The 17,938-nt window shown below is 45.8% G+C and overlaps 1 protein-coding gene across 6 annotated transcripts in view; it reads left to right on the top strand.

Annotated features, from left to right (window-relative positions):
- The window catches only part of LOC119171824 (rho guanine nucleotide exchange factor 11-like), a 150,416-nt gene that overhangs the window by 25,029 nt on the left and 107,449 nt on the right, over positions 1 to 17,938 (top strand). For all 6 annotated transcript variants that reach the window (XM_075892454.1, XM_075892451.1, XM_075892453.1 and 3 more), the window contains 4 exons: positions 7,875 to 7,979; positions 8,459 to 8,754; positions 10,736 to 10,816; positions 12,732 to 13,046. In XM_075892454.1, the coding sequence (XP_075748569.1) occupies positions 7,875 to 7,979; positions 8,459 to 8,754; positions 10,736 to 10,816; positions 12,732 to 13,046 (797 nt within the window). The remainder of the gene's footprint in view (positions 1 to 7,874; positions 7,980 to 8,458; positions 8,755 to 10,735; positions 10,817 to 12,731; positions 13,047 to 17,938) is intronic.

The raw sequence follows: 17,938 nt of genomic DNA, 5'->3' as shown, positions 1-17,938 counted from the left end.
CACCAGGCGAGGCCCAAAATCCAAACTAACAGCCCGCACGTGCGGGCATCCAGTGCCTCCGAGGAGGCAATGGATACGTCGGCACCCTTGGTGCCGAAAGAGCGGCGTGGCTCCTTGGAGCTCGCCAAGAAAACAAAAAAGCAAATAACAGGGCCTGGTGACGGCCCTGTTAAGTGAACTCAAACTCCCCGTGTAAACAGCCACTCGCTTTTCGTACACACAGCATTATTTTACATTCACCATGAACACTCAAATTATACAATGGAACGTCAGGGGCCTTCTCAGAAACCTTGACGACATCCAAGAACTCCTACACGAACACTCACCAAAAGTTCTGTGTGTACAAGAAACACACCTTAATTCAAAACACACAAATTTTCTTCGCAAATACGTCATTTTTCGAAAGGACCGTGATGATGCCATGACATCATCCGGAGGTGTTGCCATCATAGTGAATCAAGGAATTGCATGCACGCACTTACAACTCCAGACATTCCTTGAGGCAGTGGCTGTTCGAGCGGTTCTTTTTGATAAACTAATCACAATCTGCACTATTTACATCCCTCCTAGCTATCAGCTGCAAAAACGTGATCTACACTCTTTAATTGATGAACTTCCGGAGCCTTATGTTTTCCTTGGAGACTTCAATGCGCATAGCAGGCTATGGGGAGACTCTCGTTGCGACGCGCGAGGTCGACTGATCGAACAATTCCTTCTCTCGTCGAACGCATGTCTCCTAAATAGAAAAGAACCAACCTATTATAATCTCGCACATAACACCTACTCCTCCATAGACCTAAGCATAGTGTCTCCATCTCTTGTGCCTTTACTCCAGTGGAAAGTCGTCAGTAATCTGTACGGAAGTGACCACTTTCCCGTAGTTTTGAGCACAACTACAGCAACTGAGTGTACACCCCGTGTTCCCAAATGGCTCATAAACAGAGCCGACTGGGAACGGTTTCATACCATCGCTCGTATAGATTGGAGTGACATATGTACTTTAAGCATTGATGTTGCTGTTGACTACTTCACAGCTTTTTTGATTGATGCTGCAACAAAATGCATCCCACAAACAAATGGGCACCCAGGAAAACGGCGTGTGCCATGGTGGAACTCTGAATGCCGAAACGCGCGCAAACAGCAAAACAGAGCTTGGAGGCTGCTTCGGAACTCACCGACTGCCGAAAATCTTGACACCTTCAAGAAAATAAAGTCTCAAGGCAGGAAAACGCGTCGGCAGGCCAGAAGAGAAAGCTGGCAGAAGTTTTTATCAGGGATCAATTCATACACACAGGAGGCTAAAGTCTGGAACATGGTCGGTAGGATAGCAGGAAAACAAGTACACACACTTCCACTCGTGGACACTCGGGGTGATACCTTGGAAGATCAGGCAAACTTCCTCGGTGCACACTTCGAACAGGTGTCCAGCTCATCCCACTATACTGACACTTTCCAAAAATACAGAACAAGAATAGAAAAGCAGAAAATTGAACACAAATGCACTAGATCCGAGGCATATAACCAAGCTTTCAGTCTAGCTGAGCTGCAAATGTCTCTAAACTCCTGCAGTACTTCTGCCCCAGGTTCTGACCGTGTGGTGTATGAAATGTTAAAAAACCTACCAATCGAATCACGAAAAACCTTACTTTGTTTGTACAATGCTATCTGGTTTTCTGGCGCTATTCCTACCTCCTGGAAAGAGGCTATTATTATTCCCATTTTGAAAGAGGGCAAAGACCCTTCTTTACCCTCGAGTTATAGGCCTATAGCACTTACAAGCTGCTTGTGCAAAGTCTTCGAAAAAATGATAAACTGCCGACTTGTACATTTCCTTGAAACAAATAATTTGCTCGACCCATTTCAGTGCGGGTTTCGAGAAGGTGGATCTACCACAGACCACCTTGTTCGTATTGCCACGTTCCATTTCCCAAGTTTTTGTTATCGTCCGAAAACACCGCACGATTCTCAGCGCAAACCGCGCCTGCAGTTTTCTAGAAGGTTCCGGACTGTAGTAGATCATTTCGATAAGATCACGCCCACTGTGCGAACGGTACAGATTGTTCTGGAACCTACGCCACCGCCAGCGATAACGCTAGAACATTCGACGGCAAGAGTATAAATGCCGACGCGCTTCGCCGCTTGTCAGTTGTTGATCGAAGGCCGACGCTCCGTTCGCCGCTATCAGTCCGAGACTGCTATCTGTGCGAGACTGCTGCTGTAATTGGACTTTCAGTTTACCGGGCACAGGTTCGCCCAAATAAACAGTTAAATCCTAACACGAAGTCTCCTGTCTTCGGCCACGTCACGACCCCGTGACAGTATCGAGGCACAGATCAGAGACGCCTTCGTCCATAAACAATATTTTCTCTCTGTGTTCCTCGATATCGAAAAGGCTTATGATACAACATGGCGTTTCGGAATTCTAAGAGACCTTTCCTACCTTGGCGTGCGCGGAAGAATGTTTCACATAATCAAAAGTTACCTGTCAAACCGGACATTCCGTGTCCGAGTGGGCACGGTTCTTTCCCAAACATTTGTTCAGGAAACAGGCGTGCCACAAGGTGGTGTACTTAGCTGCACACTTTTTCTCATAAAAATGAATTCCTTGCGCTTGACCATCCCTCGCAATATGTTTTATTGTACATATGTCGATGACGTCCAGCTTGGCTTTAGGTCTTGCAATCTGGCATTGTGTGAGCGGCAGGTTCAGTTAGGTTTAAACAAGCTCTCCAAATGGGCAGAGGAAAACGGATTCCGACTGAACCCACAAAAAAGCACGTGTGTTTTGTTCTCTCGAAAGAGAGGCATGCACTTGGAACCTGACATTCGACTGAACGGGCAACGTCTGTCCGTCAAAGCCGAGCATAAATTCTTAGGCTTAATCTTGGACAACAAGTTGACCTTCGTACCGTACATCAAGTATTTAAAAACAAAATGTTTAAAAGGCATGAATGTTATAAAAGTGTTGTCATGTACTACGTGGGGTAGTGATAGGCAATGCCTCATGAACCTCTATAGAAGCCTCATTCGCACCCGCTTAGATTATGGGGCCGTTGTCTATCAGTCTGCTGCTCAAAGTGCCTTGAAGATGCTGGACCCCGTGCACCATTTGGGCATCCGCCTTTATACGGGTGCTTTTCGCACCAGCCCCGTAGAAAGCCTTTATGTTGAGTCAAATGAGTGGTCGCTTCATCTGCAGAGAACTTACATGTCCTTTGTTTATTTCCTTAAGGTGAAAGCAGACAAGGAGCACCCCTCATACTCTACAATTAATGATTTGTCGAGCTCAACCCTGTTTCAAAACAGGCCTTCGATGAGGCAGCCCTTTTCAGTTCACCTGAAGTGTCTAGCTGAAGAAACTGCAGTGTCACTTGGACACAGTTTAATGGCTCCTGTAGCATACCCGCCACCGTGGCAGTGGCAGACTATAGACTGCGATGTGTCTTTCCTAGAAGTTACAAAACATGCACCTATTGCCCATATCCGAACATACTTTTTGGAACTTCAACACAAATACACACGTCCTGAGTTCTTCACAGATGCCTCCAAGACTAACTCCTCTGTGTCCTACGCTGCTGTCGGCCCATCCTTTTCGGATGCTGGCCCTCTACATCCACGCACAAGTAACTTCACAGCGGAAGCTTACGCGATACTTGTGGCAGCTAAACACATCAAACAATTACAAATACAAAAAGCGGTAATTTATACAGACTCCCTCAGTGTGGTAACGGCTCTGCACAGTCTTAAAAAACAAAAAAACCCGGTCCTTGTCTCACTTTACTCCATTTTGTGCACACTCTACACACTCAAACAACATGTTGTAGTGTGCTGGGTGCCAGGGCACCGTGAGATCCAAGGCAACGTGAGGGCGGATCAGCTCGCTGCATCCGTCCATGAGAGCACCGCCATTACATCCATATCAATCCCGGCCCTTGATCTTAAGCCGTCTCTCAAACGAAACCTCCGGGACTACTGGCAGAGCAAGTGGGATACACACACACAAAACAAACTACACATTATTAAGCCACACCTTGGTCATTGGCTGCCTGTATCGAAATCGCGTCATACAGAGGTAATACTAACGAGACTCAGGATAGGACACACATACACGACACACACATATCTTTTGTCTGGTGGCGATCCACCATTGTGTGACAGATGTGGTGAACCATTAACCGTCCTTCACATGTTAATCCAGTGTAAGCACTTAGAAACTATAAGAAAACAACATTTTACATTACCCTACCGACAACATATACCTTTACACCCTGCAATGTTCGTTGGTAGGGAACCGCTTTTTAGTCATAAATCATTGTCAGCGTTTTTAAAAGAAATTAATAATTTTCATATCATACACCCGGGCATTCCGTAGCACGACCTCTCTAGAGAGGTTTTTGCTGCGGCGGTTACACAAGAAAGCACTTGCCTCACGGTCCTTGGACGCAAGGGTATGAACGAGTGAGGCACTTGTGCTAATGCCATTCATATCCACTATCGTTTTTTATAAGCACCAACTCTTGTCATCTATCCTCACCACACACATCTTTCACGGCATGGTCATGATTTTATTACTTGTATGTTTTTACCCGCCTTACCGCGAGGAATTTTATGGCCCTTATACAGCCGCTTATCATTATCACAATCATTGTCCATATTCTTACTAACATGAACGGGCGCTCTTTGGCCGTGAAATGGCCCTTGCGCCACAAAACTTCAAACATCATCATCATCACTTTGTATACAGCGCCCTGGTGTTTCTCCCTGAATCGTCGATCTTTCAGCCAAGGTAATAAGCATGCAAGCGTTGAAGCCGGCTTACGAACTACCTTGACTCCAGGTTTTCCGAGGACTCTGGTGAGCTGCTCACTAGTTCCTGGAACAGACGGTTTGATGACTCTTTGGGCTTCTCTTTTGTTCCCATTGTAACTGCTGGTGTGGCCAGTGTGGGAGGGGGGTTGTATGCGTCGTTCACAGGAGTCTTTGTGAAGAGGTGGTTGATTTCTCGACATATGATGTGCCACAAGGTGAATGAAAGCTGCTGTGCATACGTTCTTTCGAAGCTTAGTTTTGGCCCTCTCTTCTTCTCTCATGGTCAGGGAAGCACGTCGACGCTTTCCTGGCCATTATGTGACTCATCTGAAAACGTCAGGTTTTGTGCAAGAGTGTGGCTGGAGGTAATTACACTTCCTTAATCTTCCACCCAGCCAGACCGACTTCTGTCAAAATGTTTGCATTTAATGCTTCAAGTTGGTTGGTATGGTCTAATCACATTATATACAGCGCTGTCAAGGGTGCCGCTCCCACCCGCCCAGGTCAGTGTCCTCGCTTAGGGCGCAGCCACCAGACTCTCTGCATGTGGCGTCAAGTGAGTTCATCCTTGATGCATGAAGGCTGTAGGGTGTTGGGGCGCACATGTGGACAACTGGGTGCTTCAAAGGCTTCGCCATCTGGAAGTATGTAATTGCTTGTTTAGCTGGAATGGGTCATCGTCCGTGCTGATGCTGTTGTCTGCTCAAGGGTGGTGTGCCAACCATTACTGTCGTCTAGTATCACCATGCTGTGTTGGGCTCTTTGGCACCTCACACACCAGCTCGGCAGGGTAATGCACATGCTTGAACGACTGTCAGCTGGCAAGCAGCCCTTCTAAGCATTGTTCCAAAGACAGAGAATGCCGCTCCCTCTTGGTACTGGTGCCGAATGTAACACTGGCCATCTTGTGCCATGTTGTAAGTGCTGCCATGTCAGTGTGCTAAGTTGCAGTGCTCAGCAAACAGACGAAATTCTGCTATGTTGAGCACTGCGACTGCTTGTTTCTTTGATTGTCAAACCGCGGCACTTACTTAGCATGGTGATTGTTAAAGGGCCACTCACCAGGTTTGACAATCTTGAGCTGACAAACGCAATGCGTAGATGAGGCATTCATGATCACGCCTGCCAAAATTTGCAACGCTACGTGCCGTGTAAATGGGTTAAATTTTAAGCTGAACGCTGCTCCCCTTTCCTTTTGCGGGCACGCGCCCAGAGAGTGAGGGCATGGCGTGCATGTATGAATGGCCCTACATACACGGCAATGCAGTGACGTTGGTCCTCTCATAGACGGCTATGTTCTGACATTGCCAATAGTGGCACATGACATCGCGAAAATTATTTAACAGAACATGCATAGTTTATATATTTGTTACTTCAATAGATTAATAAATCTCTAGATAAATAATGAGATGCAATAAGGAAATGTGAGTAATTTTTTTTTCATTTTTTCCCCCGTGAATTGCAACGAAATGCGGAGCTAATGTGCCAGCGTTTTGCATGCGTTTGTGTCCCAGCGATTTTGCGGTCAGCGCATAGAGGCAGACAGCCGTGGAATGCTCCTACGCGTCCGCACACTAATTGTGCTCATCTATTCTACCGCGTCTAATCCAGCGTTTCTAAACCAGCCCACAGACACAAGTAGTAGACTTCAAAACAACGCTGGTCAAAAAAAAAAACGCCGCTCGCGCGCACAGGGGTTGGGCTTATTCGGGCATGTCATACGCACGTGACCTTTTGGTCGGATGCCGGAGAGGGCAGGGAAGAGATTTGGTTACGAAGGCTATGCAGAGCAGCGGCAAGGGTTTCGAGCTCGCCTCCTCTCATCCTCGTTTCGCGCCGCTTCAAAAAAACTGTTTTCTCAGCTCGGAATGAACTGACTAAAAAAATTTTGTGAGAAAATGTTCCTGATCAGACAGCCAACAATTTCCACTGTCTAACTAAAATTTTGTATGGTGTCTGGTGAGTAGCCCTTTAAAGAAGCCAGGAAGTGTATAAATATCGGTTAGAGTCTTGCCGGCAGCTGAAGTTTTGTTTTTGTCATGTTCGTTGCCTAACTTGCTGCACTGTCAAAAGTGCTGAACCCTTGTTGTTTCAAAATTTTGTAAAGCATCTTGTTGAGAAGTGAAGATTGAAGCAATGACATTGCAAATTTGGTGCTAGATTTAGATTGGACACATCGGCTACTCAAATAGCTGTTTACATCATTTTCCTGCAAAATGATGGCTGCTTTTGTGCACTCTGTAATAGTTTGTGTAATAGGTAATATGTGTAAGTGGCATGGTGTAACACTGTGCTGACTTGTACTTAGATTGGGCTATGCTGAGTTTGAGTTCTAAAGGTGTACAAATTTCACATGTGTATGGCACACATGGCTGTTTTCATTCAATTGAATGTAAAACTCCACTGATCTTGCATGACGATGCAGACGATGCTGTGTGATGGGGAGTGCTGAAGTAGTTATCTCTCCACAGCCTGGATAATTCTGGCAGCAGGAAGCTCTAGCTTGTGCAACAATATTGGGGTAGATTTGTCCATGAGCTTGTTTGCAGACACCCAGTTACCGAAGCCATTGATGATAGCAGTGAGCTTGTAGCGACATCTTGTGGCGTTTTGTACAACTACAGTGTATTAGAACTTTTCTCTTTTAATTGTATCAGTGTGTTGTCGAAGAGAAATAATGAGATTACTCTGAGCTAATGATTCATCTTACTGTCAATGCATTAAGCAGAGCCGGTAAGTGGACAAGTTGCTGCAGTGTTACATTTGTTGTTCTCTTGTTTAGCTCTGCATCATCAGGTATCGCTCCTGCGTTGGCTCCGATTAACCGGTGAAATCTAAACTTTGTAAGGGTACCTGCGTGATGCATTCCTCTGGGCTTCACATTCCTATCCAGTGCTTTCACAAACATTGAAACTTTATCAAAATATGCTTTATGCTGCATTTGAAGCTGATACTGTACAGATGATGCATATGTGCTCCCATTAGTGGGATGTAGCAGCAGATGTGTGTTTGAATGTTTGTGTTGGGACTTATTTAATGGTTCATATTCCTGTGTGTTTATGCAGGTGTTCTGCTGGTTCAACGGTGCCTGATCGTGCGGCGGGATGAGAAGGGCTATGGTCTGACTGTCTCAGGCGATAACCCTGTTTTCGTGCAGTCTGTCAAGCCAGGTGAGCTCCCTCGCTGCATTATTCGACTGTTATTCAGCCATTCATTTTAATTGTGCTTGATCAGTTCGGCATTTAGCATGTGCGTGTTTTTCACCTTAGGAAATAATATGGCTAGTTGTGCTTCTAACATATATAGCACGTCTGCACATCTTTTTTTTTTTCCAGAATGTTAGTGCAATGGAACAGGTTGCCTTATACAATTGTCACATAGGATTCTGTTGCACAGTTCCAATCGTACTTCCATTGTGCATTTCTTTTAGATTTTTATCATTATCGCTGCTACCTAAAAGTTGTATAAACTGGATCCGCTCAAAGACACACATACAGTAAGTACTTCAGTTTAGCCACAGTGTTCGTAGCAGCAGATCTTTTACTCTGGCAATGTACAGTTATTGTATTAACCTGAATAACATTACTGCACAGCAAAGCTGTAGCTTGTAAAAGGAACTTTACCCTTTAATGTGTGTATTTGTGTGCAGGTGGGGCAGCGGCACGGGCGGGTGTTCACCAAGGTGACCGTATCATCAAAGTCAATGGGACGTTGGTGACACAGTCCAACCACCAGGACGTAGTGCATCTTATCAAGTCGGGAGCACACGTGGCACTCACCTTGCTTGGACCACCTTCTACTGGTGTGGGTGGTGGTGAGCGGTCAAACAACACTGGCAGTGCTGGTGGAACCACCAGCACGGCACCTGCAGCCTCACCCCCCAGCCACCAGCCGCTAGTTTCGAAACAGTCTTCAGAACGTATCACTGGGCCCCAACCGGTTGATGTATGTTTCACTGTTCCTGCTCCGATACATATGTGTTAAAGTAATAGGGTATTTCTTGGATGAAAGGGTGGCACATATTTCAAGCCTCTTAATTTAACAACGCTATACTTCTCAGTTTTGGGTAAGGAGTACAGCCATTGTTTGCAGCAACCTTTGTTCACCAGTTCAAGCATGCAACAAATGCTTTGTTAAAGAAGTGTGTAGTAAACCGTTTACTTAAACACATATCGTTGGCTGAGTGGTTGGGTGAACGTGCTACTCAGAGCAAGGCTCAATTTGTAGCCACAAATGCTGCATATGGTTGGTATACAGCAAAATCTTTTGTACTCAGGAGGTGGATATTATAAGCCAGCCCTCAAATGAGTCATCTCATAAAATCCATCAGTCTATACTTGGAGGCAGATCATCTGGGCAGTGGAATGAAGGCTATCGAAGTGGCGCTTCGACGCAGCCACGTTATGGCAACTTGCAGCTGATTTCAATTCTGGTTTTGGTTTTGCTTGTTCACAGTTTTAATGCATTTAGAAAAGCAAATTATATTAAAAAAAAAAAAACCTTAAAGGGAAAGAGACATTTTGAGTGTTCAGCATACATTTCAATGTGACGTTTGAAGTATAATTTATTTGAAACACTAAAATGGAGTTTGACACATTACACGAACCAATGGACGCCAGGGGGGCATCGTGTTTACTTCGAAAAACAGGCATGCCTGATGCGCTCTTAGGAACGGGAAAAAAAAATCACAGCATATCCGCTGAGTGCATGATGATGAGTGGGGCAAAACATCCATCAGTCCGTCCGCTCGTTCTTGCTTCTGTCTGTTCGTGTGTTGTCCGTCTGTCCATCTGTTCATGCGTCTGTCCGTGCATCCATCTATCAGTGCATCTGTCTGTGCATCCGTCCGTCCGTGCAAGCATCTGTTCATCTGTCTGTCCATCTAGTGAATACTCCAAGTGCCGCCATCTCCTATCTTTACATCATATATTCATCATATTGAAACCGCCATACAGTGAACATGCCAAGAGCTAAACGAGAGGAGGCACAACCGGACTAGAGGAGCTGCACGCGTGCACACTCTTAGGACCTGCGCTTCATGTCTAGTTCCCACCTTTCACCGCCGCTAGTTCATGGCGCTGCGGCCCAACCCTCGCTAAACCTTGCTAGAACCAAGGAGGTTACACCCAGCGAGTTTAACGTGGCAATCTTTATTGGTCAGATAGTGCTCAAAGTGCATCCTTCTGTTACTAGTTTTTTTAGTAAGCATCAAATTTTTTAGTAAGCATCAAATTAGTAAGCTCAAAATAAGGAAACTGTTATTTATTTGAGCAAAAGCCACTGACACAACCGACTTCAACTAAATGAATCTGTCACTGTTGGGTTCAAGATTTGAAAGCTTGATTGTGGCACATGCATTTCAACATTATACTACATGTCTACAACAAAATGCAGTTGCTGATTAAGGGCACAGTGGTACATAAACAGAACAAACTGGATAAGTTGGTGTACTTCTATTTTTAAGTGAAGTGTGAAAAAAAAAAAAAGAAAATATGGGAAGAATAAAAAAAATGGTTCGGTGCGCTAGGAGGAGGAACACGTAATCGTGTCTTCTCTGTCCTTTTCTTGCTTTTTACTTCAAAATGTATGTGGGTGGAAGGGGGGGAGAAGGGTTAACAGAACTGGCTTTGACAAAATAAATATCTCAATACTGTGCTTTGTCTATAACTTGCCTTCATGCTAAGCCACTAGAATACCATTTACGTGACAAAAAGAAACTTTCAATTGCCTATGTTTTCACACTTGTGCTCATTTGAGTGCTTTAATGAAGATTTATAACAATGATATTTTAAATTGAGGCAGATGCAAAATTACTCAGTATTTTATTGAAAATGTAGAAGACTGCTTGCACCGGCTTGGAAAGAACTCATTGCGTTTCGTGGATTGTGTAAGTGTGCCGACAAAGGAGGCCCTTCTCTTTTTGCAGCCTGAAAAGCAACAACAATGCACAAACATCTCGTACCTGACAATCAAGAAGATGCTGGAAAAGGAGCAGGCATACCTGATGGTGAGTGCTGTGCTCATTCTTCATAAACTTCATTCTTAACAGCAAGTGTAAACGTGGCTTCAGAGGGTTCTGTCCACGCATTGTGGTGCAGTGTCTGTTCAATTTTGGGGCCGCATGCTAATTTGAACTTCGCTTAATTCTAACAGCAGTATAGTGCCCTTTGAGTTTGAAATAACAAGCTTTTACTGTAGTAGCAGTGCAATCGTAAAACGCCCCCAGAGGAGGACAACGATTCTACACATAGTGGCGCCTCTTGTATTCTGTTGGGTAGGTTTGAAAAAATACGGTCTCATTGATAAATCAGAATTTTTTCAGCACCAGCACTCGCAATGCTTTTCTGCAAAATGTGTTCTATTTTTGTGAAAGAATGTTGATAAATAAGGTGCCTTGCCAATTTTGTCGCTGCTTATTAGTTGAATTCATTGAGTTGAACCTCATTCCTGCCACATGCTTAAGCGAAACTGATAATCCGCTCTGATGCACAAAGCTCGCAGCTGGAGGGTTGCTAAGAGTAACTTGGTAAAATTATTCTAAATTATTGTCGTTATATTTCTCGAAAAAATAAAACATAATGCAGCTACGTAGCGCGGCTTTTGCAATACTAGAACACTTCAGCTCATACGAATAAAATAAACTCTCTAGCCACCTATGGTCTACACTTTATAAAGTTAAAATTTGAAAACTATAAGCTGGCACGACATTTCAGGACCGATTCGGCCCCATCTTCAGGGGCTCGGCTGGCTCCGAAGCTAGGGGCTTTTTTGGTAGTGTCCCCCTGTCATGGATTTACGGGCTGCTGCTGCGGTTGATGGTCTGAGACAAGACTCGGTTAACAAGAAAACCCATTTAATAAACACTAACGGCACTTTAAAAATATATATAAAAATGTACCAAACAAGCAGTAATAGCTCCCAAGGTTAATCTTCCAACAAATCCCTTCACTTTCCAAACTGTCGTGATCATCATCAGGTAACTATCGCTACACGTTTCGCGCCGACCTTACTTGACCAAGCCGATTCACGACTCGATAATGTCCAAGATCGGTCGCGCTGTGTCACTTTCGTGGTTCTCGACGAATATAGCCGTCCCTGCCGCTGCTGATGTGGTCGCCCGTCGTCGTTATCACTTGATGTTGGTTACGTGGCGTATGCCTCGGTGATTGGGCATAGCAGCCACAGGCGATACCCGGTGCTGCACGCTGATGTGGTCACCCAAGGACTGTCTCCGGCAGCTTGCTTCGAAGGGAATTTGCGCCAGGAACATTGGCGCTTGCTGTAGGTGGCTTCATCTCGAGCAGCCTTCCTCGAAGCAGGTCGAGGAATCCGTTTTCTTGTCGAGACACCCGCGTCACATGTTGCCAAGTCGTTGTCCTGACGCCCCTGTCGTCAGTACGCTAACTGGCGATGTGACTTTCCTCTGCCACGTCCAGGTCGACAATCCAGCTCCTCGCTGCTTGCGCGCCGATCGCAGCTTGGGTCAAGTGCCTCGGGCTTCGCTAAATGGTGTGCGCGCTCATGCAGAAGCGACCATCTTCTATACTTCGTTATCTTTTTTTTTTTTTCTGAAGGGAGATTGCTCATGACATTCCTCTTCATTGTCCTTCTTCCCGCCATTATTGTTGCTGTGGTGGGAAGAATGACCATGAAGAGGGGGACACCACCAAAAACGTCGCTAGCTTTGAAGCTGGCCGAACAGTCACCCCTGAATAAAGGACCGAATCTGTCCCGAAACCTCGGGTCAATGAATAGTTTTTAAATTTTAACTTTACAGACTGAGTACTATAGGTGGCTGAAGAGTTTATTTTATTCATAGGAATTTTCACACAGCCAGACAGATCTCTGTTGAATATGTTCACCTTTTAATAATTCAGTTGCTTCACAGTCTCACGGTTGCTACATCGGTGCCCCATTCACAGCAATTGCTGCACGAGTATGGCAAAACGTCGTCCGAGAAAAGCCATGCCGAGATGCAGAGCGCCCGCAAGCGCATTGCTCACTTGGAGACACAACTGTTGGCCTTGCGGAACTCCAATCAGGAGGCCAGCGCTGCTGCTCCTCGTCAGCGCTCGGCCACCGAGGCCCGTCGGAGTACGGAAGGACCCGAGGGGCTGCGCTCGAGTTCCTTCCACGTAGCACCTCATGCGACAACAACGGGGCGTCCCCGGTCGGGACCACTGGCAAGCTCGGCTTCGTTAGAGAACCTCTCGCATGCGCTCGGGCCCAGTCCGTGGGTAAGTGGGCCTGATTAATGCGTCGCAGTTTAGAATACTAGGCTTGTGAAAATATTCAAGCACTTCGAATATGCTAACGAATATTGGAATATTTGAACTTACATCGATTAGAACTTAACTTATTAACAATTTCGAATTATTCAAAAGAACAAGTAAGTGTGGTATATTAGTCCTCATGTAACCTTTTGTAAACGTGGTTTCACTGCATTGGAGGTTTGCTCTACCATGATTACACTTTTCCAAGCAAAATATGCATTGCCGCGAACCCGTTACTTTAAGGAAAACTGTGAGCCGAAAAACGAAACTTCTTTTTTTCCAAAATTACGTATTCTTTGTTTTTATTTGTTTTCACAAGTGTAGTTTCTCAGCTTTCACACACAAAAAGTGAAGATTGTATTTTAACTTGAAGTAGGTTAAAACCACTTAAAAAAAAAAAACACAAGGTGGCTACTAAAAAAAAAGACAGCTCGTTGTCTATAGTCTCCTGGAAATTGTCGCCCAGCTGCTTGCCATTGTATTTCGCATGAGCAGTTCACCAAAGCCACATGCTCAAAATAACCATGATTCCGAAGCTCTCATGACGAAAGAAATAATTTTAAGAAATGCATCCTAGCCACATATTGAGCTTTCACTTATACCTAAAAGATGCGGTTTTTCTCAAGATACTGTTTTGGGCAGCTTTTTGAGTTTTGACGTCATGTTTTTGGCACTTTTGATAGCCAGATCATAATAAAATTTTGCCCACATGCTCCTTAACATGTGAAGAATGCAAGTATTTTCTTTGAAGCTTGATATCACTTTTATAATTAATATGAAACTGAAATAAACAATTAGTGAGGCCTCGGCATTCTAAGACTTCTCACATTACAATTTTTCTTGCCTGTTAAAATGGCTAAGATGCACTTTCTTGTTAGTTTTCTTGCCTGTTAAAATGGCTAAGATGCGCTTTCTTGTTAGTTAGTTACTTGCAGTCTGCAGTTATTGTGGAGCAGTATGAGCCACTATTGGCTCAGAACCATAAAAACTCAGTGGCAGAAAGTGTCTCTAAAAAGATCTATATTTTACACATTGCCATGGTACAAAATGAAAACTATGCAGCTTACTATAAAACTGATTACATGTTTGAAGCGAGCATCAAAACCTCTAAATACTGCAAAAGTTTCACTTCCCTAGGCTGTCAAATATAGAAACTTTTTTTTGAGTAGCATGTCCCCTTAAAGCTAATTGAACATACTATTAGCTTCACATCGATTCATTATTTTGGAAGCTTAAAAGCTTGTTATTTTGGCCTATATATTCTAATTATAGGAAATTTTAAAACATAACACATTAAACAGGTTATCACTTGCATGCTGCCAAAGGTCAAACCCTGTTACTATTCAAAATTGTGATATGTGATATATAGAATTCAAATTCGATTCAAAATGGTTCGACCAGATTACTATTTGAAGTCACTTTGAACCTAGAATTTACTATTTGCACAAGCCTAGAGAATACCTGTTTGGAAGTTATGGTTAGACACATTGCCGGCCCAGCTTTCTGTACATAAGTTCTGTTTTAGCTTTACAGGATACCACTCAGCAGCATTTTGCGAGAGGAAATCTTGATTTTCACAGAGCTCGAACAAAGCTGAAATATCAGCTGCTGTACATGAATATCTAAAGGTATCAACAGCTAACATACCGTATTTACATGATTATAACATGTACACAATATTTGCTAGTTCAGTGATGTGTAAATGAAGGTGTAGCTGCGTGTAATACACAGACATTTAATAGAAAAGAAATCGCCCTTTTATAACGTCATCATTGATCTTCTGGAAGATACCCGTGTGTCTCTAAAGGAGAAGCTTTTGTCTTCTCACAAATGTTGCAGTCCAGTTTCTACTCGCTTTAAGATGTCTTCTGGTCAACCCTTAGTAGCACCTCAATTCAGGGCCTGTCACCTCAAGAAGCACTGTTAATAAAGGCAAATGACTTACCGCATTCACATGCAAAATTTGCGCACTTTTTTCTTCATGATTCGGGGGCTCCGAGAAGGGGGTGCGCAAACTACGCGGGGATTTCGCGAATCCACACAAAATAATGTCCGATAGTCTTAATACGGAAAGTATGTACATTAAAGAAAATAAAAGAAATTGGAGATGAATGAAATATACTTCTTTATTTAACTGAATTAGCACGTACTTTAACCAGTGAGATCCGGTCAAGCGTGGCCTGGTCGGAATTGCTGATTGAGAGGTCTGATTGAGAATCATCGTCATGCCCGCTGCCACTGCCCTCCCAAAGTACATCGCCCTCTGTTCTGTCCAGTGCGTTCGAATGTCCCATTTTCTTGAAGCTCTTCTCGACAGTGCTGCGAGAAACTAGGTCCCACGACATGGTGATACTGGAGGACTTGAGTGCTTGCACATAATTGAAAAGTCCTTCTGCACGGGCAGGAAACTTGTATCAGCAAGCGTGCACTCTCTTTCTTTCGTACTGATCACGTCGATTGTTTCACATAGGAGAACTTCACGCTGAAATGCTTGGCGGTGGCACAATTCTCATTTTCTTCGGCAAAATTTACAACAGCGAGCTTGAATTTCGCTGTACATATAATTACTCTAGCCCATCGCAAAAGAGCAGTAGAAACGCCAAGGACGGAGGGCGAAACCTACACTTGCAAAATCAACCAAGCATGCGTTGCAGCACCGACGCAGAGAACGGGGGGAAGAGTTGGCATGACAGGCGCAACAGGTCTTCGCACGCCTTTGGTTCCGAAAGTTGTTTGTGCCAAGACGCGTGCGTGCATTCACATGCTGTTAGAGATGGAGAGGTAGAGGGGGACAAACGCTCCAGCAATTCCGGCAATCCATCAACAGGTTTGAGTGTTTGTGCACGGCATTCTAGAGACCCTAGGAAAAAGTGACTCGTGGCCCGTCTTACTGCGCTTGCCCCATCGGCCGGGCGCGCGCTCATCGCGCCCGTCCCAAGAATTCAAAGGTCCACAGTCTATTCGTGCGTGCGCCGGTGAACTGGCTCGGCCGGGTTAGGGAGTGTGAGATATGTGAGTAAATATGGTACGCGATTTCAATTCATTTCATCATAGTACTATTACTTTAGAAGCGGCCCTGCCGCGGTGGTCTAGTGGCTAAAGTACTCGGCTACTGACCGAGTACCTTAGCGGGTTCGAATCCCGGCTGTGGTGGCTGCATTTCCGATGGAGGCGGAAATGTTGTAGGCCCGTGTGCTTAGATTTGGGTGCACGTTAAAGAACCCCAGGTGGTCGAAATTTCCGGAGCCCTCCACAACGTCGTCTCTCATAATCATATGGTGGTTTTGGGACGTTAAACCCCACATATCAATCAATTATTACCTTGGAAGCCCAAGGGCATTATGTAAGGGGTGGGTTTTGTGGGGTCTCGGCGAGACGAACGAGCGCTTCGCCACGCCACGCTCTTGGAGTGAACGGACACAGTAGACGCGGTCGGTACAACGCACGCAACATACATACATTTATTAACTAATTTAGACGACGATATCGTCCGCCGAATGATACACCAATTTCAACTAACACGCTACCATACAAACAACATAACCCAGTGACACACTAAACACACAATAACATGATAAACACACACTAACACACTCAACACACTAGCACATACCCAAGACGGCGTCGCCAACGCCTGACTTTCCACGTGGGACCCCGGCGCGAAGCCCGCGGTGCCGAGCACCGGGGACCCGCGCTACAGACAACCGTTCGCGGCAGCCGCCACGCGCAGAAGAGGCTCGCTCAACGCTCGCCCACCGCCAAGGCCCGCCTTCCGCCAGGGGCCACTGCCGGCGCTACCGCTCTACCAACAGTGGTACTCAGAGCGAACACAACGCCATCTATCGCCCGGTGGTGGTCACCACCGAAATAACGCCCTGGGGCGAGACACGTGCGCCACGCGGCACAGACAACTTTACAGGGGGGGTGTCAGCACCCCCACATTCCCCCAACCTTAAATCAAACCATATCCCGAAATTAGCTACACAAGCTTTAACAAAAAAATGATATCGCACGACCATAATGTCCTTGCACCACGACACCGCCGCTGGTCGACACTGCTGCACTCTCCGGCTAGACTTCACCTCAGTACCGGCCCCGCAACAGCAACGTTGCCGTCGGCGCGACGATCCGTCGCTAGCGCCGACACGTCTTCCAGTTGCGACCAGCACTCACGAGGGCGCCGGACTGCAGGCAGTTGCGCAGGTCCCAGGCATCTTCATCGCCCGAACTCACGACCGCATTCCTGGCCAGCGACGCTGACGATGCGCAGGACAGCCGGCCGTGGATGACATCCCTCCCGCTGAATACATCAACAAAAAACAAAACTCGAAAGAAACAAAGGAGCGCGGCCCAGGGGAGGGAGCTTCAGGCTTTTCGGCCACGTGGTACGGTGGTTAGTACTGCTAGCTAATACATCGGTGGCGGCTGAGACGCCCATCAAAATAAAAACAAAAATCACTTTTTCTAACTCGTGCTCACAAGAAAAAAAAAGTGAGGGAAGCAGAGCGCAACACCTCAACGCTACGATCCACCTAGTTGTGCCACGTGCGACAGGCGGCTGCGCAGAGCCTTAGGCCTAATGAGTCGCTCGGCAACAACCGGCATCCACCCAGCACCCAGCCTAGGCGCAGGAGAGGCAGCCGCGAGGAGACGTCCACTCTGTGAGGTGGCCCTATCGCTCGCCGCGCACAGCAGCTTACCGAGCGATCGGCGTCCACCGCCCCGGGCGGTGTCACGACGCCCCGGCGTCGAGCCGCAATACAAGTCAGCAACGACGCCCGGCTCCCTGAGCCCAAAGAGATAGAAGAAGCTATTTACAGAAAATCGGACCACCCACGAGGCTTCCGTACTCACTC

This window comes from Rhipicephalus microplus, chromosome 4 (genome assembly GCF_043290135.1).
Source record: "Rhipicephalus microplus isolate Deutch F79 chromosome 4, USDA_Rmic, whole genome shotgun sequence".
In the NCBI taxonomy this organism is placed as follows: domain Eukaryota; kingdom Metazoa; phylum Arthropoda; class Arachnida; order Ixodida; family Ixodidae; genus Rhipicephalus; species Rhipicephalus microplus.
The sequence above is the reverse complement of the archived record's forward strand: the minus strand, read 5'-3'. Positions and strand labels throughout refer to the sequence as shown.